Source organism: Pseudozyma hubeiensis (genome assembly GCF_000403515.1).
Source record: "Pseudozyma hubeiensis SY62 DNA, scaffold: PHS45, whole genome shotgun sequence".
NCBI classification, from domain to species: domain Eukaryota; kingdom Fungi; phylum Basidiomycota; class Ustilaginomycetes; order Ustilaginales; family Ustilaginaceae; genus Pseudozyma; species Pseudozyma hubeiensis.
This window is the reverse complement of record NW_012133827.1, coordinates 1,310,393-1,335,901: the sequence shown is the minus strand read 5'-3', so window position 1 is coordinate 1,335,901 and position 25,509 is coordinate 1,310,393. Positions and strand designations below refer to the sequence as shown.

Here is a 25,509-nt window from a genome sequence, read left to right as displayed (position 1 = left end):
AAGGTGGAAAGTGCACCGAGGACGATATGTGTCAGTGACAAGGTGTTAGCAAACAAAGGAAGATACAAGACCCGAGATGCAAAAGCAGATGCGGGAAGGGTGGCACAAGGACGCAGCTGCACCACACTCTGTACCGTCGATCCCTTGCTCGGTGGGACAGAGGCGGGTGACCAGTGGAAGTTCCAGCTTTAGGCTCAAAGCTGAGCCTTGACACACTAACTTTACTCGACTTGCAACAGCAACACGAGCCAACGGGGCGAGTCCGCCAAAAAGGGTCGAGAACTGCACCGCTGAATTTCGACGAGAGACATGGCGCGGCTGCGTGACGGCGTGACTGTTTGAGAATGCGTGCCTGCCTGCGCCTGTGCGTTTCAGACTGTGAGCTTGGCTTTCAAAGCGCGTCAGACCGACGCCCTTGCCGGTCAAAAAGAACCGCGTTAGCCTTGTTTCCCGTGTTGGGGCGCGTGTCCGCACTCTCTGCGTCTCTCAGTCTCTGCGCTAGTCTAGACTGACTTGCGCGTCTGGCTGCAGCCCGAATCTGAAAAATATGAGATTGAGTGCAAAAGCAGGCGCTAATCTGGCAGTTTCGCTCCGGTCAAGATGGAGCGCTCCTCTTTGCCTTGTGTTCAACCGGGGCTGAAAAGCATTCGCCGAGGCTAGCGGTGTTATTGGCTCTGCCGGAAGGCTGTCGGCACCCAAGCCTGCAATCATATCCGACTGACAGCCAACTCAGACTGTTTGTTGGTCGTGTGATTGATGTTGTATCGAGGGGTTTTACTCCAAGACACGAACTTGTCATGTCGGTGGGCTGAGACATCTGGTGTCGCGGGTAATTCGTCATCGTTTCTGTCGTTGTTAGGTCACACCGCCGTTTCCACTCCACCATGGTTCTCAATCGCTTCATCCTTTGCACTCTCACATGCATGTCTGTCAGTGCTATCGGTCATCTGAGAACTTCAGGGCGAACCAGCTGGTTTGGGTATATGTCGGCATTTATTGTAACATCATTGCACCTACAACACGATCACGATGCAGCAGCTGCCAACGGAGCGGTGGCAACCTCCTTCTTGCGTCCTTGCACAGTGCCACCCGCAATCGTTGAGGCGTTGGCCGCGCCGCCCGCTCGATGCGTTCCCACTTCATATCGGCCGTTGAAGTTGAGCCTCACCGCTAGATCGCGCACAGTCAAGTTCGCGTGCTTCTCCAGCGCCCCGACGATCAACACCATCCTCTCTTGGAACGCTCCCGACGTCTCGTGTAAGCGCTTGCTGATACGCGCAAGCTCGGCTGGATCGCTCGGGGCAAGCGACAGAGCGCTTGCAGCCGACGCTGCCGCTGCTGCCGCTGCCGCCGTCGTCGACACGGTTCGCGACCGGGCTCCACGCTCGGTTGGCACCGAAACGTGTCCGCGTTCCATGTCGAATCGCGCCAATTCCCGCGTGCTCAGGTGGGTCAGGTCGTCCGCAGCAACCGTAAAGGCTAGGATCGAATCAAACTGCGCCCGAAGTTCGCCCGCCAAGTAGTCCTGTGATCCCTTCTTGCCGCCGCGCAGCAGCACCTTGCCAATCAATGCGTTCAGGTAGGCGCGGTGACTTTCAATGAGCTCGTCCAGATCGCCTTGTCGCCTCGAGAAGAAGGTCAACAGATCGTTCCACGAGTATTCGATCACCTCGAGCTGTGCGAAGCCCTGCATCTGTCGGATAAAGTGGATCATCTCGGAAAGCATCAGCATCGACCGTTGCGACTCGCGTCGCAAGTCCACCAACACTGCGTTGCCGCCGCCTCGCTTGATCCTGCACAACGAAGTGCCAGTCTCGTGCAGTCGAAGCCAGCTCGAATTGAGCGCAAGCTCCACCCGCTTGATCTTCCACAGATGCGTAAAGATGGTCTGGTACCCGACCATAGCCTGATTGTCAAGCACCGTGTTGACCGGCGAATCCAGCTTGTACTCGAGCGTGAACGTGTCCCAACCAGTGTCGCCCGTGCTAAACTCGAGGATGCGTGCGTCAAGCCTGCGAAGGATCTCGGCGTCGTCGTGTTGCGCATTCGAGCCACGAATCGCGGTCTCGAGCGATGCGGTGAGGTTGTGTCGGAACAACGAATTGGCTGGACGACTAAGGCTCGGACCCAACGAGGCCATGAGCAGGTCCACAAAGTCGCCCCGTGCCAGCATAAGATAGTCTTTGAGCGCTCGTAGATGCTCGAGCAGTCTGAACTCGTCGAGGAAAATGTCGAGCAGGCGTTTGCTTGCACTTGTAAACGCCCTCTCTATGGTGCTCTCAAGTCCAGTCAGATCCGTGTACCGCAGCTCGGAACTAGGCCCAGCGAGTGTGTGCCGCGTGGCAACCCAATCGCCGTCGCCGCAGCTTTGTCGGATGAAGTTCAGACTTTTGCCTGTCGAAAAGATCTTGCGTCCGAACGACTCCTGCAGGAAGCTCGGCAGCATGTCCTTGCGAAAGACAAATTTGTTCTGCCACAGAGATGCGGCGTCGCCGTCCAGATCGGTGAAGCTTGGCAAATCCCCGTCAGGGGGATTTGAGCCCGAACGGCTCTGACTGGCTCTGCGCGGGTCATCGTTGAGTTCGACAAAGAACTCGTGGAAAGGATCCTGCAGCTCGCCCTCGTAGATCCACAAGGACAACGAATGGAAGAAGGGCTTCGACACCTCGTCGAGCAGACCAGAAGTGAATCTGCGGATAAAAGGATCGCCGTTGAAGGTGTAGGAATGGATCAGAGACACGAGCGATCCGCCGTGCGCATCTTGACAGCTCTCGATGATGGTGCTCATGAGTCGGAAGCGCAGCGTCATTTCTTCCGTCCACAAGGAGAGTCGTTTGAGGGTGACATAGGCGGTGGAAGTTGCCTTGCTCGCGTTTCCTTCTCGCACTTCGACGTCATGCGGCGCTCCTGGACCGTCCCTGGTTCGGATGTTCATCTGCGCCTCTAAGCTGGCCACGAGCCGGTAAAAGCCGGTCAGCTCGTTCGAAATGAAATGGCAGAGACTCTGCATGATGAGTCCCGAAGCCGGCATCGCGCTTCGTTGCTGTGAAAACTCCGAGACCCTCTTATAAAGCTGGCCAAGCTCAGCAAGCCGATGTAGGATCCGCTTGGTGGGTGCATGGATGTAGCCTGCTTCGCCTTCGTTGAACACGACTCTGACCACTTTGGCCGGACCGGCTGTCTCGCCCTCAGCTAATGGTGCTGCCACTGCAACGTCATACTGGAACTCCTCTTGGAATCGCACATGACGGCCGTTGATACCTTGCATAAGGAAGATGACGTCTTGAAGCAGCTCATCTTCGGGGATCTGCTTCTTGCCCAATTCTTGCCTCAGGTCTCGGAGCAATTGGGCCTTCGAAACTACCTGGCCGTTGTTGCGCAGGTCAGAAGCCGAGATAAGCTGCTTGCGAGTCTCTGCAGATTTCCCCAGCGAGCGCGGATCGGGGATGTTTTGAGATGCTTTCGTAGGTATCGTGTCGGCGGCTGCTGTGCGAGGACGTGACGATGGTGCCCGACTACCAGACGGTTGAGAGTTGACGTGGGCTCTGGTCGGTGCAGTCGAAGGCGCGTTGGTGGCGGGCGTATCTGCGATCGTGTACGGAGTCGCCCTCGTGTCCGGCTCGCGTCTGTTGGTGCTAGACGATACCGCTCGCGAGGCAGGAGTTGCAAATGCGCCAGGATTGCTGGCGGTGAACGCGAGTGCATCCAGCAGCTCGAGCATGCCAGGCAGGTGACGCAGATCGCTCGAGCCTTCGAGCCTGGAGAGGACGTTTGCGAATCGAGTCGCGGACTCGTAGCCTCCATCTACGGATAGCCGATTGATCTTGCGTCGGATCGAGTCGACCACATAGCTCTGGTCTGGCCTCTGCGTTGAAGAGGCCGATTCCGCTTTGAGCTCGATGATGTCGTACCCCATGTCATCGAGTGCATCCTTGAGCTCCTTGCGTGTCCTTCTCTCGTCTTTCGTCTCGTCTCGCTTCTTGCGTGTGGCCGGTACGAAGCTGCGAGTCAGATTACCCAGGAGCCTGTACATTTCTTGCACGATGTCCGCATCGTCGATCTGGGCAGACGAACCGGCCACAGCGACTGGCCTCGACGAGGATGAAGCCATTTTTGGCAGCTTCAATTGGGATCCGCCGCAATTCGATCAGGAGATCCAGTCAGGCCGTAGAGGTTGGTGAAGATGCGAGCGCGACGTGCGGCGGGAGGCGAAAGCTAGTGTTATGACTGCTGGGTACAGCGTGACGTGCGAAGGCAGACAGTATATGTGCTGGATGTGAAGCGCACGCAACGCGCAAGCCTATGCAGAGCCTCTGCGTTCCAATGAGGGACTGGCCGGTCGGACGGATGGTTGTTCAGACGATGACGAGATGACGGCGATGAGTGTCACTTTTTCCCGGAGCTCGGTCGCGTCGCGACAATGCTCGCTTTAATCAACACTTTTCTCTCTCTCTCAGAGACAAGCGCACGGCGCCTTTTTTTTCAGAAATTGTGTCGCTGACCCATCTTAACAAATGCTGGGTTTTACAACCCTCCCAGCGCAACCTTTGTCATCGTTCACTTGTCTGACCAGGAGGAACGTCCTTGGCAAGGAAGAACAAGCTTCGCACGAGCCTCAAAGCAGTCGCCAAGGCGGTATGTATTTAGAAATGTAAATGACGGATGCAATGTACATCGTGGGTATAGTAAGAGAACGTCCGTGAGCAAAATCGCGAGAAGGAATGGCGTGCAGTAGGAGCAGCTGATGAGGCCACATTGTGTTGGCTGTCGCACCCCGTTGTCGCTGCATGCCGCATGGAAAGCGCACAGATCCGCAAGGCAATCAGTGTCGAGAGCGCTAGTTGTCCAAGAGCTGTAACGCGAAGCAAGCAACAAGGCCACCGACAGCCACTGTCCACCACCAAGCGGGGCCAGTTTGGCCGCGAGTGGCAGCTGACGTTGCCTTCTTAACAGCTCGACTGGTATCAGGTCCATTCTTGTTGCAGACGCCGTAAGGAATTGGTGTCGTCGCAGAACAGTGTGTCTCTGTCACGTACTGGTAACACGAGAACACTGCGTAGTAGAAAAGGAAGCCAGCGAAAGGGCAAAAGGTCGAGATGTGCTCGGATCAGCATGCTGTCCGACTCTGAATGGTGAGGCGTAAGTCAGGTCCGCTTGCTTTTAACTACTCACTGTCTGCATAGTTCGAAGTCGCGCAAATTGGGTGGTCCAGCGCCATAGCCTGCGGTTCCGAGACATTGACTGCTTGAAAGGTCGCATTGTATACGCCTCCAACCGCGGCACAACAGTAGTCGGTCACATCGTCGAAGCTGAGATAGTAAAGGCGAGAGGCAGTTCAGAGTTAGCATGTCGGCAGGGCACAGCACCTACGACGTATTTCGCGAGCAAACATGCAGCACTTACTATGATGTGCAGCTTCCGTCTGGTGTCTCTGGTGTGATGGTCATAGCCTGCTCCTTTGTACATGTGCCATTGAAATCGCCGCGTTCATTCATCTTGGACGAGACGCGAAGAGTGAGGTACTCGGAAGGAGTAGATGACGAAGGCGACAGCCGTGGAACGGCGCGTTTCATGACGTCCAATGCAGCGGCTGACGTCGAGAGAGAAGCGGCATGTACGCCCAACCCGAAAGCCACCGGATTGGGAGCCATCTTGATGCACGTAGGTTAAGAGTTGCCGGCGATGCACGGATCGACGAGTTGCAGCCGAACGAGCGGTGTAAGCCTGTCACCTCCCCGGCCGTTGTTGAAAGAACCGAGGTGCTGAATGACGGTGGTGATGTTGCGAGAGTTTGCCGAAGAGAAATGGTCAGAGCTGGACAACGTCGTGGTCCATGTCGTGTTGACCAAGGTACCGCAGGTCGTTGTGGATGCCCCGCTGTGTGGCTCGTTAGCTGGCGAAGGCCGCAGTTTTGCTGATAAATAGGTCGTACCGATGACATGCAATGTGCTCGGCGACTTGAAGACCGAATGCGATGCTCCGAATCCACTCCGTCGACCAGAGGTAGGTGGGTTTGATCGAACAGCTCAACAAAGTCGGTTGCAAATAGCGTAATTTCGGCTAGCACCTCGCGAGCCGTAGTCGAATGATAATAGGTCCGGGAATGATGGCCTTTCTGATGCTGCGTCGGCGTACAAACGAGGCGTTCGCCAGAAGTGCAGGTGGGCCGTTGGTCAGCGAAAGGGGGGACCCGTCCTGTTGAAGGGGTTCCATAGGGCGCTCCCGTTGGAGTGATGCGGACGGTGATGGAGAATGCACAAGAGATGAAGGAGGGACCTTTCCGGGGTGGCCTATCTTAAGCAAAGACAGTGAACAGCAGAAAGGGACCCAAATTAGTACAGACAATGCGGAGCGGCAAAGCTGAGAGGAGGCGGCTGGCTACGAGCTTTGAAGAGCCCCACGACCGACCTACCGACCGACCAACCAACACCACCGCCATCGCCATCATGTCATGTTCTGTGGGTGTCTTCAAAAACAATGGAGGCTGATCCACGAGTGTGTCCATGCACCATGCAATGGTCTGCAGCTTGGAGGCTTGGCTCAGATTTTAGATTCAAGCCAAAAACAAATCACATTTTGAAAGTGACAGTTTTGAATTTATCGCGAAAAGCTTGGCAAAGACGGTCACGGTTTTGCTTTCCCCCCTTGGCGAACGGGAGACCAACGCACAAAGATGCAACCTCTTTGCGGCACTACATCGCATCTTAGAGTAATCGCCAAGGGGTTGCATCTGCCGAGCGGCAGATTGTGGCATCGGGCGCCGACCTTTCGAGATAGCATGCTTGCGAATAGGCCTATTTGCGTACAAGCACAAATCGTTGCTCTCCCATAGAAGGCCAACATCCGCGCAGTGTACTACAGCCCACGCCGTCGCTTCCATCGTTCAATCGAGACAGATGTATGATCGCATGATGCTATTGCAGTAGTACAAGTACAGAGTATGGAATGAGAGGGTATAAGATGTGAGCATTGGTTCGGACGATGCAACTGATGGTGATCTGGATGGCGAAAATTGCAAGGCGACGATTGGCGGTGCGTGCGAGGCACTTGCTAGAAACGGCTCCGCTTAATCCCTGACTGCATCTGTGGACCAGCGGATCGTCCCGAAGAGGGCTCGGCTTTTCTCTTTTTGCGCTCGAGCTCCTCCTGCATGATCTTTTCCGCCATCGTCATGCTGGACGGTGGTTTTGGTTTGGTCGAAGGGTTGCTGGCGGACGTGGCACCGCCACGAGACCCATGTCGCACTGATGCGCCGGGCTGCTTCAGAGGGTTGACCGGCTTTGACGTCGACTTGAGGACGTTGAACCCCATCTTGAAGGGCGCTGGCGAGGAAGCGGTCGACGACGTCGCTGTCGCCGAGGAAGCGACCGTCGAGGATTGCGAAGAACCCTGCACAGCTCGATCTTTTGACGATGCGATATCAGACTGAGTGGATTGGTCAGGCTTGTTCGCAGCATTGCCGAGGGACAGACCGATGCGGATGGGGCCAGCCCCGTTTCTTTGAAGACCTTGATTTGTCTTGTCTAAGGGATCCTGGTCGCGATTGCCGGTGCCAGATGACGCAGCAGCCGCGCCCCCTGCGACAGAAGACTGCGATGCTCGATCGATCTGCTCTTGCAGCAAGCGTCGCTGCCTCTGCTCATCGTCCATCTTTGCCCGTTCCATCTTCTGCAACGCGTCTTGCCTTGCCAAGGCTGCTGGGGAGTTGTCGATCCAGGTGATGTACCATCCCTGATCGGATTCTTCAGCCTGCACAATGCCTTCGCGTCCGAGGTGCTTGACAAAGTCAGATAGACTTGTCCACTGCGTAGCGTTCATATGGGTGTGGTGTCGATCTGCGATGTACTCCTGGTAGACCTGGTTGGCGCGGATGCGTCGAGTCCCGAATCGACGACTGAGCAGCTGGACGAACTCCTTCTGGAAAGTGGCGCTGAAATCATCAATGACCCTCTGTGCACCACCAGAGGCAGCCAATGCGTCCATCTGGCGAAAGTGTGCCTCGGACTCCAGATGGCTGCGGTACCCATTCTCGTCGCGGCATGCTTTCTGGCAAAGCTGGCAATAGAAGCGCAGCTTGGTCAAACCCTTTGCCTTGATGGCATTGGAGATCGCCTTGAGCGATCCGGCCTCGGCTTTTCCCATCTTGGAACCGCGCTGACACTAGCAGTCTTTTCGTGGTCTTTCACGAAGTGGTGCAGAAGAAAAGGACCGGATGTTGGATGTGGACAAGAGGATGGAGAGCCTTTGGTCCGGCTGAGCAAGTTGGACTCGGATTGTGTGGAGGAGACTGTGTTCCGAAGATTTATTTTATTATAATATTACATTTACGTGATCTATGCGATCTCGAGCTCCAAGCAATGGTGTGGTGCCATTGGCTATCCCGCAGTAGATTTCGCGATGCATCCATTCTAAGCGGGACCTTACTACCATACAGAAGCCAACAGTCTTGTATGAAGCTGCGTAGAGAGTGATCGCCCCTTCTTTGGTATGAAGTCGTGGTTTTCTGTGGGGCTGACCAGACCCACGGCAAACGCGTCGGTCGGAGTTGGAATGAGGGAGCGCAGCAGGCGCCCGCCATGTTGAAAGCAACATCTTTTGGGGCACAGCGGCGAGACAGCGCCCAGGATGACATCTTACGGCCGCCATGCGCTGATGGCTCGCAGAAAGGCGATTTCAGAAGTGACGACCGATCAGCTCGAATCGTCGGCAAGCGAAGGCCAGCGGACGACGGTCGGATGAGGTTGCAAGGCCAAAGCCGAACTACAAGGGGATGCAAAGACTCTCTCGTTCAGGGTTCTTGATAGGCGACAGTGGCTTGTGGACCATTGTCAGCAGCGACGCACCTCGTGTCCAGCGAGCCAAGAAGTGGTGCCGCAGATCTGAGCACCAGGTCTCCCTTGCGTTGATCAGCGTTGCATCTATCGCGTTGTGAATGCCTGTCACAAAACGGCCACAGCAGCGGCGGTGAAACTCTTCACATCACAGTCCGAGGACATTTCTGTTGTAGATACACATGAAGACGGCAGGAATGAATGTTCAGGTGTAACTGCCGATATTAATCGTAGCAAGAGGTTGGTCAGTCACCACTGTGGTGGTTAGCTGCGATGTGTTGCGGCAAGTGGCACTCAACGCTAGTGGTCCCCCCGCAACAGTGCGGCAAGCGTCGTCCTGTGAGACATTCCGCACTTATTCGAGGGTCAACTTGCTTTGTAGCTAGACTTTATCGCCCTGTGCCGACCCAAGCTGTTCCTGACTTGCTGCTCATGAGGCAAAGAAAAAGAAAAAGAAAAATACGTGACGGGGGGCGTGGAATGATGGACGGTCAAGGCACGGGGCGACCTCACCTCCCTTTTCTTTGATTGTCTGTCGCATCAAAGTAGTCGGTCGAGTTCATCAGCTGAGCATTTCATAACATTTTAGCGGATCAAGCAACTCGAGCTGGCCGACAATTCTGTGTCCGCCGCCGTCGCTAGCTACGACCATTGACATCCCGTCGCCGTCATCGTCACCACCACCCCCTCTGACTGTCCCGGCGACAAGGACTCCGACAGCTAGCGACATCGAGGCGGCCCCCTAGGACGAGTCTCGCCTCTATACCACAGCTCGGTACTACTAGTCTCCACGAACGTCCGTCGCGTTCACGTTCATGATGCTGCAGTAAAACGATCGTCACAGCCAGAAGAAGTCGCCCAAAGTCTCGTCGTATCATCGCACGACAGACGCTGACCTCGCGAGGTCCAGTCCGAGTCTTTGTCCAGTGGCTCGCCTGCTGCAGCACCCTCCGATCACGCAGATGCACTCCTATACCCCGCGATCCGACACTCGCATCGACTAGAGCTTGATGCCTCTGGAACAGATCCGCCCCGTCGCAGCGCTCAATTCGTCCGAGTCGCTGCGACGTCAGAGCTACTTTGACTGCGCCTCTTCCTCCTCGACCGGCAACTCACCTTATCCTCGCGACGATGATGGGAGCGACTCCGACAGAGAGCACGTGCATGATGATGGCGAAGGTGTCTACGTCGATCGTCACAAGAGGCTCTCGACCCCTTCGCGCCACAGCGAGTCGATGAGTCTCGCCAAGCTCGGCGGGGTAGGTGGCGTTACACGCTCGGGAAGCTGGAGTCGCAACTCGATGCCAGAGTCCTCACTCTCTGCTCGACGTGCCGGCAATGAGAAGCGGTCTCCGCCCTTCAAGCCACATCGGTCTTCGCTCGTCATGTATCAAGAGGACGGCGAGGAGGAAGAGGACAGATTCGCCGCTTCAGATGTCCCGTCCAGCCTTGCGACTGTCGGCGGGCCCGATCGGCGCAGCTCTGACGGCGACCACAAGACGCCCTCGGCACCGTCAGGTTTCGCCCTACCGCTCTCGACTTCAACCACCCAGTACAGATCAGTCGGCGCGCCGGCATCCTCTCGCACATCTACTGCCTCGTCCGCCGCCGCTTTCTCCCTGCGTTCGCTATCGAACAGAACTTCCACAGGCAGCGTATCCAGTTCGGCCTCCTCGATCGGTTCACGCGGCGACACGGATCGACTTACTCCTGCATCTCCACCCAACCCATCCGATGTCCTCGATCCGACCCTGACAGCCAAATCAGCTTCCGACTCGACGCTGTCGGAATCATCGTCCTTAGCTTCGGCGACTGCTCCCTCTAGTCCGGTGCTCCTGGACGAGACCGTTTCAAACGTCGAGGACGAGACGATTGAAGGGCATCGAGCATCACATACAACAAGAGACCAGCCATCCGACTCTTCCTCGCCGGTCGCTGATGCTCGCTCCTTCGATCATCATCAGCAGAGTCGGGGTCAGAAGTCAGCGCAAATAGGCAGTGCTAAGGCAGCAGCATCACCGATACCGGAGGCATTGGCCACGAGCGCGGACACGACAGCAAATGCCGTGAACCGATCAAATGCACCATCGGCTTCCAGTAGTAAGCTAGTGACTTCGCCCGTTGCGGATCCAACTCTCACCCCCAGCGCTGAAGAGCTGTACTCAACTCCGACATCAAAGGCCTTCTCGCCCCTGGTTCCTCGACGCCATTCCGGCATGATCATGATACGCTCTCGATCGCAGCTGGCTCTGCATGCAGGTCTCGCTATGACATTTGCCAACGCAGAAGGAGGTCGAGCCGCAGCGCGCGAGCGAGCTCGTAACCAGACGGGGTGGGAAAACGCGCCTTTCAGCGTCCTGGAAGCTCAACGACATGCACGCGCCTTCGCCGCTTCCCAGCCTGCATCTCCTGGCACATCAGCCGCAGCGGTATCGTGGGATTCTTCTGCTCCTGTTACGCTGCTGCAACCCGCTGCCACCGTCACGGAGCAGGCATCGATCAGATCACCCAACATGTCGCCTCGCGCACAGTCGTCGATGCAGTCCTCCCCCATCATGTCGCCTTTGGCCCAGAGCATCGATGCCGGCACATCTTCTCCACGCCCACGATTGCCATCACGCCAGAAGTCAGACTACTCCTTGTCCCGTACGGCACTAGCTCGCATCGACACTGTCCTCGGTGTCTATGGCACCGAAGGATCGGGCTCCTCGCTTCCTGTGTCAGCCGATGCTGCGACTTCTTCAACATCCCCCGGCTCTCGCCCTCAGCCTACGAGGTCGCCCTCCATCACTGCCATCACTGGAGTCAACAGCCTTCTCAGGACGCCGACGACGGAAGAGTGGTCTCGATTTTTGGAGAGCCAAGGTGTTGGCATGGCCGGCCGCAGGAGCCGAACAGGCACCAATCTGAGCACGGCCTCCTCCGCGCAACGAGGCAGCCGTTTGGCGCTATCGAGCTTGTCCACGTCTGCGAGGGCCGAAACGGATGCTGGTGCGGATGACCGCGACGACGACAGTGACATGGACAGTGACGATTCAGACGACCACGATCTGGGTGTTGAAGTGCTCGAGAAGCTCAAGCAGCTCGGTATCAGTCGCGCCGCCAGCAGAGCGGGTTCGGTGTTTGGTGACGAGCTCGCCAGTCTTGACGAGGAGGATGAGGATGATCTTTCCCCAGTTTCGCCACAGGTGAACAAGGTGCTCTCTCAGACTGATCTGACGCCCCTCACTCCGATGGCCTCGAATCACAACCAGCTGCCAGCGATTCAAGACAGTCCGCTTGCCGCGCTCCGCAGCAGCCCCAGCACCCCCCAAGCCGCATTCGATCGAGCTCTCACCCTACGCCTCCCACGCAGCAAGCGACCCACGTCCTCCGGCGAGGTTCACGCCACATCGCAGCTACACTCGATCGAGCACAAGAAAGACCTCAGCATTTCGGACTTCGAAATTGTTTCTGACATCGGACGGGGTGCGTACGGACTAGTCAAGAAGGCGCGCAAGATCGGTGCCGATGGTCGTGGGCAAGGAGACGAAGTTGTCATCAAGTACATCATCAAGAGTCGCATCCTTGCAGATTGCTGGCGCCGTCATAGGGTGTTAGGACCGATCCCGGTCGAGATCCACGTCATGGATCAGCTAAGGCGAATTGCCTACGTCGCACCTTCAAGGCCACGTCCGTGGGCACCGAATCGGGCGAAGACGTTGGAAGACTACCGTGCGCGCAAGCGGCAAGAGATGGAGCAAGATAGGACAGGAGCTTCGACGGGGCCACCCTCAGCAGCGCCCGGACCGACCTCGCATCCCAACATCTGCAGAATGCTCGACTTTTTCGAAGATCACGAGTTCTACTACCTTGTGATGCCGTGCTTCGGTCGCGGACAAGACCTTTTTGATTATGTCGAGAGCGCACCGGACGGCCTCGCAGCATCACAATGTCGGAGCATCTTTGGTCAGGCAGCGGACGCGCTCTGGTTCCTTCACGCCAACAACATTGTGCACCGAGACATCAAGGACGAAAACGTCGTCTTGGACGGCCAAGGCAACGCGCAATTGATCGACTTCGGTAGCGCAGCGCACGTCCGACCGGGCAAGCTCTTCGACACATTCAGCGGCACGCTCGACTATGCGGCAGCTGAGATCCTACAAGGAGAAAAGTACGCGGGGCAAGCGCAGGATGTGTGGGCGCTCGGCGTGGTGGGCTTCGTGCTCCTGTGTGGTGAATGCCCCTTCTGGAACGGCGAAGAGGCGGTGCAGGGATTGGAAGAAGGCACGAGGGCGGCCCAGACGTTGAAGGAGCGATGTCTGATTGCACGTGGAGGACCTTCGGACGCGGAAGAGAAGCTCATGGACGAGGACTTGGACGTAACACCGCTGGATCCGGCGTGGTCTCCTCGCAAGGACAAAGAAGGGACCGAGCCCGATGGCGGTGGACGGGTGGACGACTTTGTCGATCTCATCTCGCGCTGCCTGGAGCTCGATCCCGACTCGCGACCCTCTGCCGAGCAGATCTGCCAACACCGATTCCTTGCCGGATTTGCAGGCTGGACCGGCCGTCGCGGATGGCAGAGGCTAAAGGCGCCGCTGGTTCCATCGTGCACGAGCACGAACGAGACTAGGGGAAGCATCTCTGCGCCCACCACGTCGGCAGCAGCGTCAGCAGCCCTTACAGCATGATACCGTTCCATTCCCGCCTTCTCAATGACGAGATGGCGGATCTGACCGGCGGCCGCGCCCACAGCCAGACCTCGTTGAAGAGCAAGAGGGATAAGCTTCTTCAATGAAATTCCTGCATGTACAGTATATACTTTTTCTCTTGCAACCGCTTTCACTCAGTCCCCCGCTCAGAGGCTGTGTTACGCGTTGAATGTGACCGTTGCGTTGTGCGACGAGCCATGCTCAAATCAAATTCACGAGTGTTTCTAGAGCCGCCAACCTAGTCGATGGAGTGAGCGGTTCTATGGTGGCAGTTGAGAAGAGAGAATTTTCGAAAAGAAAGTCCAACACGCGTGTGTGTTTGTCTCAGCCAAAAATCAGGAGTCAAAAAAGACAGAGGTTCAGCTGTGCAGCTCAGTCTCTGGAAAGCAACACGGAACAGGTCACTGCGCCGACCACCTTGGCGCTCTTCTCCATCACCTGCTTTCTCACCATCACCTTCTTTCCCTCGTCTCATCGTTCACGTCATATACCCGCCGCACTACAAAGTGTCGCATCCGTTCTCGTTCTCGACCCTGCGCCAAAGCAGTGTCTTCGATCATCATCACAGCCATACTCCTGAAACAACATTGACGGTACCGAAACGTAGCGAAAACACGGCGCATTGGTTGCTGCATTGAGGGCTGATCGAAGCAGGCTTCCAACATTGGTTTTATAGCTCTTCGATATTGCCACCATGTCGGAAAAGCGTCGCCCTCTCTCTTTGCAATCCTCTCGTACCAGGCAACGACTGCCAACGCTGGCAGAGGTTCTCGCCCGTCGCACGCTCCCTCCTGTCGATCTCTACTGCTTCTATCTCTTCTTGCAGCGCGAGGCGGCTGAGGACGCGCTCGACTTTTGGCTGGATGTTCAGCAGCACGAAAACCTGTGCAGAGCCTACTTCAAGGATCTGCGCAAGTCCGGCAAGTCTGTAAAGGATGATTGGCCTCAATACTATGCCGAGGCACTCGAACGAGGCAGCATTTATAACAAGATCAACGGCATCAACGACCAGATGAGCACCGCAAGGAAGGGTGCCGAGACCAGCTGGGATCATCACAGCCGCGTAGACAGTCCCGATGGCAACTACTCGTCCCTCTCGCATGGCGCCAGCCCTCTTCCTCCCTCTGTCGGTGGCTCGCGCAACGTCAGTGGATCGTCAGCACCTCTCACAGCACCTCGCTTCCCCGGCGACCCGGACTACCTCGCTCAGCAGACACGCGCCGAGAGAAAGAGTATCCTCGCCAAGCGAGGCTCCGTAGCTCCGACCGTCATCTCGCGCTCTGCCGCCATCACACGCACCGACCTCATCGCATCCGCCGAGCGCATCTACGCGCGATACCTGCTGCCTGGGTCCGAGAAGGAGATCTACCTTCCAGCACCGCTGCGCATCAACTCGTTCCCCATCTCGTCCTCGGCGCTGCCGCATCCACAGGATGCCGAGCAACAGCGAGCGTTGGCTCGCATCCCAGACATGTTTCACACCCAGAAGGAGTACGTCTTCCGCACCATGGAAGCCGACGTCTTTCCGCGATTCCTGCGAGCCAAGGCGTTTGGCAATCTCACGCCCATCTCGGTGCTCGTACGTCTGTCGCTGGGTCTGCTGGCGTTGTGGGCAGCGCTCGCGACCGCGTTCAGCTTCATCTTCTTGGACGTCGACCGTGTCAAACGATGCTGGGTCATCTTGCCCTTTTCGATCGCAGTGCTGCTGCTCATGTCGCATCAGTACGAGTTGGATCCGATCTTGGTGCTGCTCGGTCAGAGCGAGACGACGCCGTTCAGGTTAATTCGCATCCGCGAACCGTACGTGTACAGGCTTTTGTTGCAACGCTCGCTCAGCGTGTTGTTGTTGATCGCGCTGATCACGGCAGCACTCACGGTGCTGTTTGTGTTTGTGCCTGGTCACAGGTTGTAGTGCTTGCCAATGGTTTACTTTGTCGACGTTCGCGAGCTGTGCTTGCGAGGTCTGACCGCACACTCTTTTTGCTTTAGTTCTCACTGTCGTTTTCCCCTTGTTGCACTGTTATAATCTTGTTCTAACGCATGAAGTTGTGAGATTTGTGTGTCTTGGGTCGCGACAGATGTGATACGCCCTGGGGGAAAGAGGCAAAGGGTGGGAGTCGAAGAACATTCGGCAGAGGTTCACAATGGCACGGTGACACAGTGTCGCAATGGGAATACGGGTCAACGAGTTTCAAGGTGACGCGATGCGTACACGACGCAGGTGTGTGGCACGATGCTTTACGAGGTTGATGGTAGAGTGATGGAACGGCGGGGCAACGAATCGACGTGTGACGGAAGTGAGCTACTCGCAGAGTCATGTTTATTGACGGTCAGACGAGCGACAACTTGCGCATGAAGAGTGACAAGTGTTGCGAAGGAAGCGAATGGGGCGTCATGCTCGGAGCCTCACAATGTGACAACTTCGCTGCATGATAAGGTGAACAACGTCAAAATTTGTGATGAGAAGGGAGAGAGTGGGTTTCAGGGAGAGCGGAACTCTGGAACTCTACGAGCTCATCGCACAGCACTCGAGAGATAGATGAAGTCCCTGACTCAACAAGTGAAAGTGATGGAGGGTGAGCGAAGACGGAAGGGCTGATCTTTTTCTCGGCTTAATCGTAATCTTGCTTGGGGTTGACACAGAAAAGCGAGTCAGAGTCAGGAGGAGGGAGCGACAATTTCAAGTAGCAGCGTCGGTGGTGTCGCTCAGTCCGCTACTCGTCGGAGCGAGTATCAATCTAGCAGCGGACAAGCGTGCGGGCAAAGTTGAGGGATGGACCGGAGCCAAAGATAGGTCTGAAACTCGCGGACCAACTTGTCTTTCCCCCCCGGCGTAAGTTGTTGGCTGCCAGGAGTGACGCAATTGCCAACCTACGAAACAACGGGCAAAATGACACTTTCACGTCTCAGCTTACAATGAACAGCAAGAAACACACATTGGGACAGAAGGCAGGCTGAAGGGATGTTTGCGACAAGATTGAAATTTTGAGAGAGGCAACAAAGGCACTCGAGGTATATGTACAGTTTCGCAACGTGGGTCTATTCAGACCCTGACATGTACGAACTAGAATTTGCAATGTGAAACATGATTTGACGTATTAGACCTTAGCAGAATGGAAAAAGTGTGGGGAAGATGATGCTGCGATGATAGTAGGGGTGATTTGACTTAGAGGAAACGACCAAACTTGGTACCGTCGACCCTGGCATTTGCCTTGAGCTCACCACGCTTGACGATGGAGTATGCCTCGCCAGGTGTCACGTAGGTGGCAGCCTTGAGGTTGATCGACTTGGTGCCGTCAGCCGACTGCTGAGCCTTGAGCTGCTCGGATGCGGCAGCAACAGCATTGACAGTGGCCATGGGAGTCTCGTCGGTAGGGGTGGCGGGACCGTTGAAGTCCTCGTCGTCCGAGGTAACGGGCGAAGGTGGCGAGCCAGCGGGTCGGTTGGCCGAAACTCCGGTGGCGCGGTTCTCGCGCTCAACCTTGGCAAGCTCGTCCTTGGCGAGCTGGTAGCCACCGTCGAGGACACCGACACGCATCATCGAAAGGAGGTTGTGTGCTGCGTTCGAGTGGTCGTAAACACCGCCGAGGAAAGCAGTGGTGGCGTCCTTGCCGATCTTGCCGGTCAAGAGGTGGCGGCCACCAGGGTGCTCGTCGAGGAAAGAAGAGACATCGTGGATGAAGCCGTGAACGACGATGAGAGGGCGGGTCTTGGATTCCTCGACAAAGTCGTCCCACGAGATGACGGGAAGGTGCGACGAGGACTTGGGCCACTCGAGCTGCTGACCGAATTCGTGAGCCTTCTGGAGCTGCATCGCAAGACGACCCTTCTTGACCTCGTTGTCGGGGAAGGACTTGAGGTGCGAGGCGAGGCCGATCTTGTACATGGCAGTGATGAACCACTTGGTGGGGTCGAACTGGTACCAGTGGACGGCGTTGCGGTAGTCCATGGGGAACTGGTGGTGGAAGTTGTGGTAGCCCTCACCGACGGTGACCAGAGCGGTGAAGAAGTGGTCACGGGGGGTCATCTTGTTGTCGAAAGTGGCCTCGCCGAGGTAATGGGCGAGCGAGTTGACGCAGAAAGTCGAGTGGTGAACAAAGACGAGGCGGAGCATGCCTGCGAAGAAGAAACCACCGCGCCAGTCGTTCCATCCAAGGCCGGCAACCAGAGTAGGGAAGCCGAAGCCAAAGAAGAGGAGCATGGGGATGTAGAACTTGTGCTGGAACTTGATCACCTGGTTCTTGCGCAAGTCCGAGATGTCAGCGACACCGGGCTTGCGGCGAGGCTTGACAAGCATCCAACCAAGGTGTGACCAGAAGAGACCAAAGTGGGCTCCATAGGGGTCAAGGTCGGTGTCGGTGTAGCGGTGGTGAGCGCGGTGGCCACGCGACCACCAGTGGATGGAGCCTTGAACGGCACCGGAGCCCATGCATGCGAGGTAGTACTGGAGCGGAAGGGAAGCGTTGTAGGCGCGGTGAGCCCAAAGTCGGTGGTAACCAGCCGTGATACCGAGACCAGTCATGAAGTAGTAGACGAAGGTCCAGATGGCGGTGTACTTGTTCCAGCTGGTGGTGAAGAGACCGTAGGTGGCGAGAATAGGAGTGATCGTAAGAGCGAGGAACGAAACCCACTGGATCTCGTTGAGAATGTTCTTGAGCTGAACAGGGGGAAGAGGCTTCTCGGTGGCGAGCACACGAGAGACGTAGTCGTCAGGGATGTTGGCATCGGCAAACTCCTCCTTAGGAGCAGCCTGCGCATCCCGGGTAGCGGTCGTTGACCTTTGCTTCAGTTCGGCGACCATGATTGCGACGAACCTGTGAAGATGTGTGTGGTGTGGGTGATAGGTTTACCGATAAGCTGGGTGAGCGGTACTTATATGAAAAGCTTTTCTCACCCTCGGAGGCTGGGGTCTGTCACGGAGGCAAAAAATTTCGGGCTTGCAGAGCAGCACAGCGGGCGCGTGGCAACCGTGGCCCCTGCTCAGTCTCACTGGCCGAGGGATCTTCGGGCTCTCCGAACAGACCAAGCGCAGGATTGAGTTCCGAGATTGGGTTTGCTCCGGTGGGGAAGAAACCGCCACTGCTTCGAGCCCAACACTGACAGCTTGGTATTGCTCGCGGTGTCAAACAACGCGGTCCTTTCAGGAGATTTTGGTGTCGCTCGCGACCAGAGCCCGCCCGCTGGCCTGACGGTAGGCGGAGAAACAGTCTATTTAGCCGAGAACAGAAATCGTCATGGAAGACAGGCGAGGTGCCCTTTCACAGTTTCCTCAAACTGCAAATTGCGATTTCGCTGCGTCGCCACCCAAGAATTTGTTGGGGATGCCTTTCGGCAACGTGGCAAATTTGGTCGACGTTTTTCCGGCCTATCCCAGCCTGTCATTACTGTATTTGCCTCGACCACCGACTACTTGTCACGCGAAAAAGCCTGCACTTGGAGCCATTCCACGTAGCATGTTGTTGCGATTGTGACAACGACGTCGACTCTTACAGTGGTGGCAGATCCAGCAATAGGCTCTGAACAGAATGATCCATATCGGAACTCTCGTATCGTTGGTATCATCAAGGCTTTCAACATAATTCGTAGGGTCAGGACAGAAGGACCCGGAATCTCCGAAACCTCCGAAGATTAAGTGCCGACATGGAACCTAACAGTCGGAGGATCGTTCGAACGTCACGGTGGACACCTGCGGACGGAATTTCGAATTTCACTCAAGGACCGGCGAGACCACTACATTCGGCCGAGTGAGTGGCAACACCCCAGCCCTTGGTGGTTGCCACCACTGCCAGATCTCGTGCATCGGGTGTCAGATGACCATTTCCGCAAAAGGGTGAGCAGCGCACACGTTTCTTCGTATTGGGAGCGTGGGGACACCTGGCCCCGCTTCGGTTGAATGAGATTGCGAGGACTGATTGTACAAATGGAAGACAGAGATATTGATGATTGTGACTAAACAAGGACAAGGAACATAGGGGTGCTCTGGCTAGCTGCATGGAATCAGCCCAAAGCCAGAGCGGGAATCATGCACAGGTTGAAGTGTGCTCGTAATTGAAACGAAATGCAGACAAGGTGACGTGAAGAAGCCAGTCACTTTAGTGACCAGCGGGCTTCTTGATGACCGAAGTGTCGGGAACACCGGGCAGAGGGAAGCTGGTGGCGAAGGCCTCAACGTCCTTGTTGAGCTGCTTGACGGCGTCCGACTGGCGAGCAGCGTTCATGAAGTCGACGAGCTTCTTGCCCGAAGTCTTCTGGATGTCGAGCGAGATCTGTACAACGCGGTCGAGGAACTCGGCGACCTTCTCCATGTCCTTCTCGCCCATGGATCGCGAGGTGAGGGCACCGGTGCCGATTCGAACACCACCGGGCACGAGGGCCGAGGTGTCACCGCTCACGGCGTTCTTGTTGAGGGTGATGTGGGCGAGATCGCAAATGTTCTCGACCTTGGAGCCGGTGAGGCCGAGAGGGCGCAGGTCCCAGAGGATGAGGTGGTTCTCGGAGCCATCGGTCTGGAGCTTGTAGCCCTTGCCGGAGAGAACCTTGGCGATGGCCTGCGAGTTCTTGATGACGGCGGTGGCGTACTCCTTGAAGGCGGGGTCGGCGACCTGCTTGAGCGCAACGGCGATACCGGCGATGGTGTTGTTGTGGGGGCCACCCTGGCAGGCGGGGAAGACGGCGGCGTTGACGCGGCCCTCGATCTCGGCGTCGCGGTCCTTGCGGAAGAAGATCATACCGGCACGGGGACCACGGAGGGTCTTGTGGGTGGTGGTGGTGACAATGTCGCAGTACTCGAAGGGGTTGTTCTGCACCTGAGCAGCGACGAGACCAGAGATGTGGGCAATGTCGGCCATGAGGTAAGCAGACTGAGTCTTGGCGACCTCGGCGAGCTTGGCGTAGTCCCAGTCACGCGGGTAGGCGGAGCCACCGCAGATGACCATGCGGGGCTTGAAGAGGTCAGCGTTCTTCTTGAGCTCGTCGTAGTTGATGTAGCCGGTGGCGGGGTCGACGTTGTAGGGGAACGACTGGAAGTAGATCGAGGAGGCCGAGATCTTCTTCTTGGCGGTGTAGTACCCGTGGGTAAGGTGACCACCCGAGGGCAAGCCAAGACCCATGATACGGTCCTGGGGCTGGAGGAGGGCGGTAAAGGTGGCAAAGTTGGCGGTGGAGCCAGAGTAAGGCTGGACGTTGACGCCCCAGACCTTAGGGTCAAGGTTGAAGGCCTTGAGGGCACGCTGCTGGCAGAGCACCTCGAGCTGGTCGATGTACTCGTTACCACCGTAGTATCGAGCGCCGGGAAGACCCTCGGAGTACTTGTTGGTGAGGATGGAACCGTTGGCCTCCATGGTGGCGAGCGAGGTCAAGTTCTCGGAAGCGATGAGCTCGAGACCAGAGAACTGACGGTATGTCTCATTCTCGATAATCTGCTGAACCTCGGGGTCAGCCTCAGCGAGAGGCTGGTAGAGGACCTTGTTGTAGTCGGTGGGGACGGCGACGGACATCTTGGTGGCAGAAGTGGCAAAGGTGCGGGGGATGATGGAGGATGAAGCACGAGCTCGGACGACAGGGAGAGAAGAGTTCCTGAGGATGTTTTGAGCAAGTCTTGCGCAAGGTCGACGGGCAGCCATGGAAGATTGAGAGAGGTGGTGGTGGCAACGAAGATTGACGGGAATGCTGATCGAGTGGAAGAATGGACACGTCTGGTTGGTGCGCTGTGGGACCAGCTTGAGCAGAGCAGAGTTGAAGAGAAAATATTCGAGTCAGATGGCTGAGAGGGAGCGCTGTCCTGCGCCCTTTTTTTTGGTTGGAAGATTGGGAGTGGGAGCGAAGAAATTTGTTTTGTTCCGCTGAAGTGCCAAGTCGCATACGCGACTTTGGCCAACGAATTAGAGCGCAAGAACGGTGAATCCGAACGCAGGCTTATTCGAGACAGCCGACGAGACCCTGAAAGCGTGAGACCAGAATCTGGAATTCTCTTCAGCATCAGGAGGCCTGGAGCCTGCAGCGCTAGAACGTGCCAACTGCTGACAGAGCGCCAGGCATCAATCACCTGTCCTTGTGGCCAGAAGATCCCCTCTTGTTGGCCGGCGGCGTGTGAGACGGCACCCTTATGAATACGCCCCTACTTAAAATGACCGTTGATCGAGACGATGACACTCACAGTATGACTCTTGGGAGCTGCTGGTTTTGAGTGCAGATGAACTGGCGAGCGAGGGATTGCGGGGAGCGCGAGGATATCAAGGATAGGTAGGAGACTCACTTATATGCAATCTGGTACGCGAAGTCTGCGGGTACTGTACGCGGTACCGCCCGTCAAAGCCATCGGGTCAACGGGGACGGGACATCAATTAGCGGATCGAGACCTTCCATAAGAGGCAGCTGAATTTCCTATAAACGGCAATGCGTTGATCATGTGCCATCTAAGATCTGTTTGCCGGAAGATACGGATAGCAAAGGGCCGATACAGATTTTATCTTTGCGTCCGCATAGCAGCGCTTTTAGGGACTTCTGCGAAGGTCTGTCACCGGATAGCCATGTTACACGAATCGGCATGCGTTGAACATGTCCATAGTGAATCTTATCGGCGTCGCGCTGCGACTCGACTGTGCACTGATCGTCAGCTCTAGCGGGCCAAGAAGGAGGTGTCGGATCAGTCTACATGCTGGGTCCCTCAAGGTCCGCTGAAACCCATTTTATTATGTAAGACCTGAGCTTCCAACAGTATCAGGAGCTTTTTGTTACATCTCCCGATGCGCAGCTTTGCGTCGGACCTTTCGTGAAATTTTCGAGATCGCTTTCCAAGGGAATTTTTCGCATTCCGCTCTTGTTACCCACGTCACAGCGCGGCTCGACTGGTTTCCAAAATCATCGTTGATGACTGTCGTCGGGTCTAGAGCCTGGCCAGCAAATGCAGTGAATGAGATGCAACTTCGATTCTAGATGGATCTTTGCGGACATTACTATCATTGCGCTTTCTGCGAGCATATCCGTTGGACTGGTCGATCGAACCCCATCATGTGATCTTTTGGAATGCGAGCAGGTGTTCGAAGAGACTCGAATCCGCGGAGGAAAGTGGCATTGGTGAATGCACGCGGACATGTATTTTTCTCTCCGAACGGAAAGCCGAGCGGATTCCTCCTTACGTGACAGTGCGAATAGAGAGTCCTTGTTCCGCGGCATTTTTTGGCGTGTTTTTTTCCGAATAAATAAACGAAATCATTTTGGCAAAACGCTCCTCGGAGATCAGTTTCCGTACACTAGCCCGGCAGAACAAAAAATGTTGTCACGCATGTCACGCTCGCGACTCGATAGTCGGAGAAGCGTATTGAGGCATTGCTGGTTCTTGGCAGCGGATCTGTCATCATCTTGAGTATCTGTCGCTTCTCACCATCACCTCATCCACCGTTCTCTCACAGAACAGCAACGATCCCGTCAGATCCCATCATGCAGCGCTAACTAGCAAAAACGAGATCGACATCACCTTGCTATTTTTACGGTTCAAGGCCGCCTGGTCGATCGTATCACAATGGAGCAGACACCAAGCTCCCGTGCGACGCCGGCCTCACCTCCTCGGCTGGTGAGAGCTAGAACGGATCATCCCTCTTCACCATCATCAGAAAGAATCGCTCTCGCGGAAACTTCCTCGACGCATACCGCTGCCGAATTCGAAAGACCAGCTGCAGCTGCGGCTGCCAGCTCGTCCTCTGCACGAAAAGGACAGGCTAACCGCGCTCGAACTCGCTCCGTCTCTTCCAATGCCGTCCCCGTGTCACAATTGGCGAGATCGACACTGTCGCATCTCCACACAACGATGGCACAGGAAGCCCTCGATCGCGGTCCCGGCACCCCCGACTTTACGCTGTCCGCCAACACGCCCGCCTGGCGCAGAGCAGACCTCGAACGGGATCGCACCATGTCCAGTCTTGGCCAGGGTTTGCAGCTCATCTCGGAAGCAGAGAGATCAGCAGGTCCCTCGTCGGTTCCCGCAGCAGCATCTCGAGCACGATCAGATAGCGACGCCAGTGGTTCCTCTGATTCCTCCGATGCGCACAAGAAGAAGGCTGCACCCACCACCGCATTCAGCAGACCAAGGCTGTCGACGTTGCGATCCTTCTTCTCTTCGTTCTCGGCAAACAACCCAGCGGGCGACACGGGGAACACCCCTCAAAGCGAGAACATGGACTCGAGCGACGCCGCATATCGTCACCTCCCTATGCGACCCCAGCCGCTTGTCATGCCGTCTGCTAGACCAGCTGCGCCCGGCTTGATGGGTCTCAACGACGACAGTCCCCCTCTCACACCCATCAGCGATCCGGACGAACAAAGCGAGTACCAGCAGTATGTCAATGCATTCCGTCAGCAAATTGTGCCTAAACAAGCGATTCGCAGCCACGGACCGCCAAAGCATCAGTGGAGCGCAGCACAGGCCGCCGCCGACGCCGCTCAGATCGGTGTGGACGACAGGAGTCGTCTGACCCCACCAGGCACATCGCAGTGGCCCTTCACACCGCCCCTGACCATCTCGGATGCCGCTTCGCCGGTAGCGAGCTCGAGAGCCTTCTCGCCCCCCACCCGCCCGGACTCGACCCTCACGTCCTCCGGCCTGTACCCGGGCATCCTTCCCTCGCACCTCGTCTCCGGTGCTGCAACCGGAAGCCGCTCGACCACACCTACTTCTTCCACCACCACTTCCGCTTCCGACCGATCCACACGCGCGTACAACATGTTCGACGTCGACTCGTACCGCATTGAGAGTGCAAGCAAGATGCTTCTCTCCCTCGTACCACGCATCCAGATCAACCTTAGCTCGTGGCGGCTGTCCATGCCCAACATCCGACCGTATCTACCGCGACTTGCGTTCCTGCTCGCCATCTTTGTCGCTTCCACCTGTTGCATCGTCTTCATGCTCTCAACGCTACCGCTGACGCTTCCCAAGCACATCACCAGCCTGACGCTGGCGGAGATCAAGGAGCTCGCGATGAGTCTCAAGCTCTACTCGCAGAGCAGCAGCAGGGCATTCGTGCACACGCTCGTGGTGTTGGGTACGTTCTTCACGTGGAAGCAGTCGTTCACCGTTCCGGGAAGTTTGATCATGAACGTCGTGTTCGGAGCGATGTACGGGACGTATTCGGGTACGCTGTATACGTCGGTGTTGACATCGGTGGGAGGGGTGTTTTGTTACTTGTTGTCAGCGCCGTTGGCGCCGGTGATAACGTCGTTGCCCGGATTGGCCAAGCCGTTGGATGCGATGCGCAGAGCCTTGTCTCCCGGTAGGGCTAGGGCTTCGGGACGAAGTGTCATGATCTCCAACTCGAACGGTGGAGCGGATGGAAACGTCTGGACGTACCTGCTCGTGCTTCGTGTTCTACCGATCGTACCGTACGGTCTGATGAACATCGCCTGCGGCGTACTCGGCGTTCCCCTCGCTCCCTACGCCGCCACCCTAGCCGTGGGCTCGATCCCTTGGAACTTTGTCACCTGCCAAGTCGGTGATTTGCTGCAGGAGATCGTCGAAGCACTACCCGTCAACGACGCAATGACCGTTGGTGGATTGAAGGACAAAGCGGCGAGCAGTGCCGGTGGTGGAATGCGTGCCATCGTCGATCGGATCTGGAACAGGGAGATGATGGTCAAACTCGTATTGTTGAGCGTGGCGAGTTTGCTGCCCATGGTGCTGGGTAGATATTTGAAGAGGAGGCAGCAACAGCAGCAGGCTCAGATGGACGGGTACGAGAGGTTGGATGAGAGGGACCACGCGGAGGATGAGGTGGATGATGAGGAGTCGGATAGACCCGGTTCGAGGAGAAGCTCGACATTGTGGTTGGGTGAGCAGGGTGCGGGCAAGAGGTTGCCAACACAGACGGTCGAGTTGAACGATATGGTTGCGGAGGCGGGCGTGACACGGAACAATAGCATCAGGAATGCTTGGATGTAGGAGCATGCATCTACAATATCATCGACAGACCTACTTAACTCATCAGCATAGACAT

General features: G+C 56.5%; 9 protein-coding genes across 9 annotated transcripts; 4 read left to right on the top strand and 5 right to left on the bottom strand.

The window, feature by feature from the left end:
* Positions 1 to 1,024: 1,024 nt before the first annotated feature.
* PHSY_004923 (hypothetical protein) lies at positions 1,025 to 4,111 on the bottom strand (the record flags this gene model as incomplete). The annotated part of the gene is made up of 1 exon (XM_012335535.1): positions 1,025 to 4,111. One exon carries the CDS (start codon positions 4,109 to 4,111, stop codon positions 1,025 to 1,027), a length of 3,087 nt encoding a protein of 1,028 aa, XP_012190925.1.
* A 726-nt stretch (positions 4,112 to 4,837) lies between these two features.
* On the bottom strand, positions 4,838 to 5,573 carry PHSY_004922 (hypothetical protein; the record flags this gene model as incomplete). The annotated part of the gene is made up of 3 exons (XM_012335534.1): positions 4,838 to 5,052; positions 5,173 to 5,309; positions 5,404 to 5,573. 3 exons carry the CDS (start codon positions 5,571 to 5,573, stop codon positions 4,838 to 4,840), a joined length of 522 nt encoding a protein of 173 aa, XP_012190924.1.
* Positions 5,574 to 5,969: 396 nt separating this feature from the next.
* On the top strand, positions 5,970 to 6,488 carry PHSY_004921 (hypothetical protein; the record flags this gene model as incomplete). Its single annotated transcript, XM_012335533.1, has 2 exons — positions 5,970 to 6,003; positions 6,301 to 6,488. 2 exons carry the CDS (start codon positions 5,970 to 5,972, stop codon positions 6,486 to 6,488), a joined length of 222 nt encoding a protein of 73 aa, XP_012190923.1.
* Positions 6,489 to 7,050: 562 nt separating this feature from the next.
* PHSY_004920 (potential zinc finger protein) lies at positions 7,051 to 8,142 on the bottom strand (the record flags this gene model as incomplete). Its single annotated transcript, XM_012335532.1, has 1 exon — positions 7,051 to 8,142. One exon carries the CDS (start codon positions 8,140 to 8,142, stop codon positions 7,051 to 7,053), a length of 1,092 nt encoding a protein of 363 aa, XP_012190922.1.
* Positions 8,143 to 9,841: 1,699 nt separating this feature from the next.
* PHSY_004919 (likely protein kinase) lies at positions 9,842 to 13,504 on the top strand (the record flags this gene model as incomplete). The annotated part of the gene is made up of 1 exon (XM_012335531.1): positions 9,842 to 13,504. One exon carries the CDS (start codon positions 9,842 to 9,844, stop codon positions 13,502 to 13,504), a length of 3,663 nt encoding a protein of 1,220 aa, XP_012190921.1.
* A 715-nt stretch (positions 13,505 to 14,219) lies between these two features.
* On the top strand, positions 14,220 to 15,437 carry PHSY_004918 (potential bud site selection protein; the record flags this gene model as incomplete). Its single annotated transcript, XM_012335530.1, has 1 exon — positions 14,220 to 15,437. One exon carries the CDS (start codon positions 14,220 to 14,222, stop codon positions 15,435 to 15,437), a length of 1,218 nt encoding a protein of 405 aa, XP_012190920.1.
* Positions 15,438 to 16,691: 1,254 nt separating this feature from the next.
* PHSY_004917 (likely fatty acid desaturase) lies at positions 16,692 to 18,326 on the bottom strand (the record flags this gene model as incomplete). Its single annotated transcript, XM_012335529.1, has 1 exon — positions 16,692 to 18,326. The coding sequence occupies one exon, from the start codon at positions 18,324 to 18,326 to the stop codon at positions 16,692 to 16,694; it is 1,635 nt and encodes a 544-aa protein (XP_012190919.1).
* Positions 18,327 to 19,617: 1,291 nt separating this feature from the next.
* Positions 19,618 to 21,021, bottom strand: PHSY_004916 (hypothetical protein; the record flags this gene model as incomplete). Its single annotated transcript, XM_012335528.1, has 1 exon — positions 19,618 to 21,021. One exon carries the CDS (start codon positions 21,019 to 21,021, stop codon positions 19,618 to 19,620), a length of 1,404 nt encoding a protein of 467 aa, XP_012190918.1.
* A 2,309-nt stretch (positions 21,022 to 23,330) lies between these two features.
* PHSY_004915 (hypothetical protein) lies at positions 23,331 to 25,454 on the top strand (the record flags this gene model as incomplete). The annotated part of the gene is made up of 1 exon (XM_012335527.1): positions 23,331 to 25,454. One exon carries the CDS (start codon positions 23,331 to 23,333, stop codon positions 25,452 to 25,454), a length of 2,124 nt encoding a protein of 707 aa, XP_012190917.1.
* Between the last annotated feature and the right edge of the window lie 55 nt (positions 25,455 to 25,509).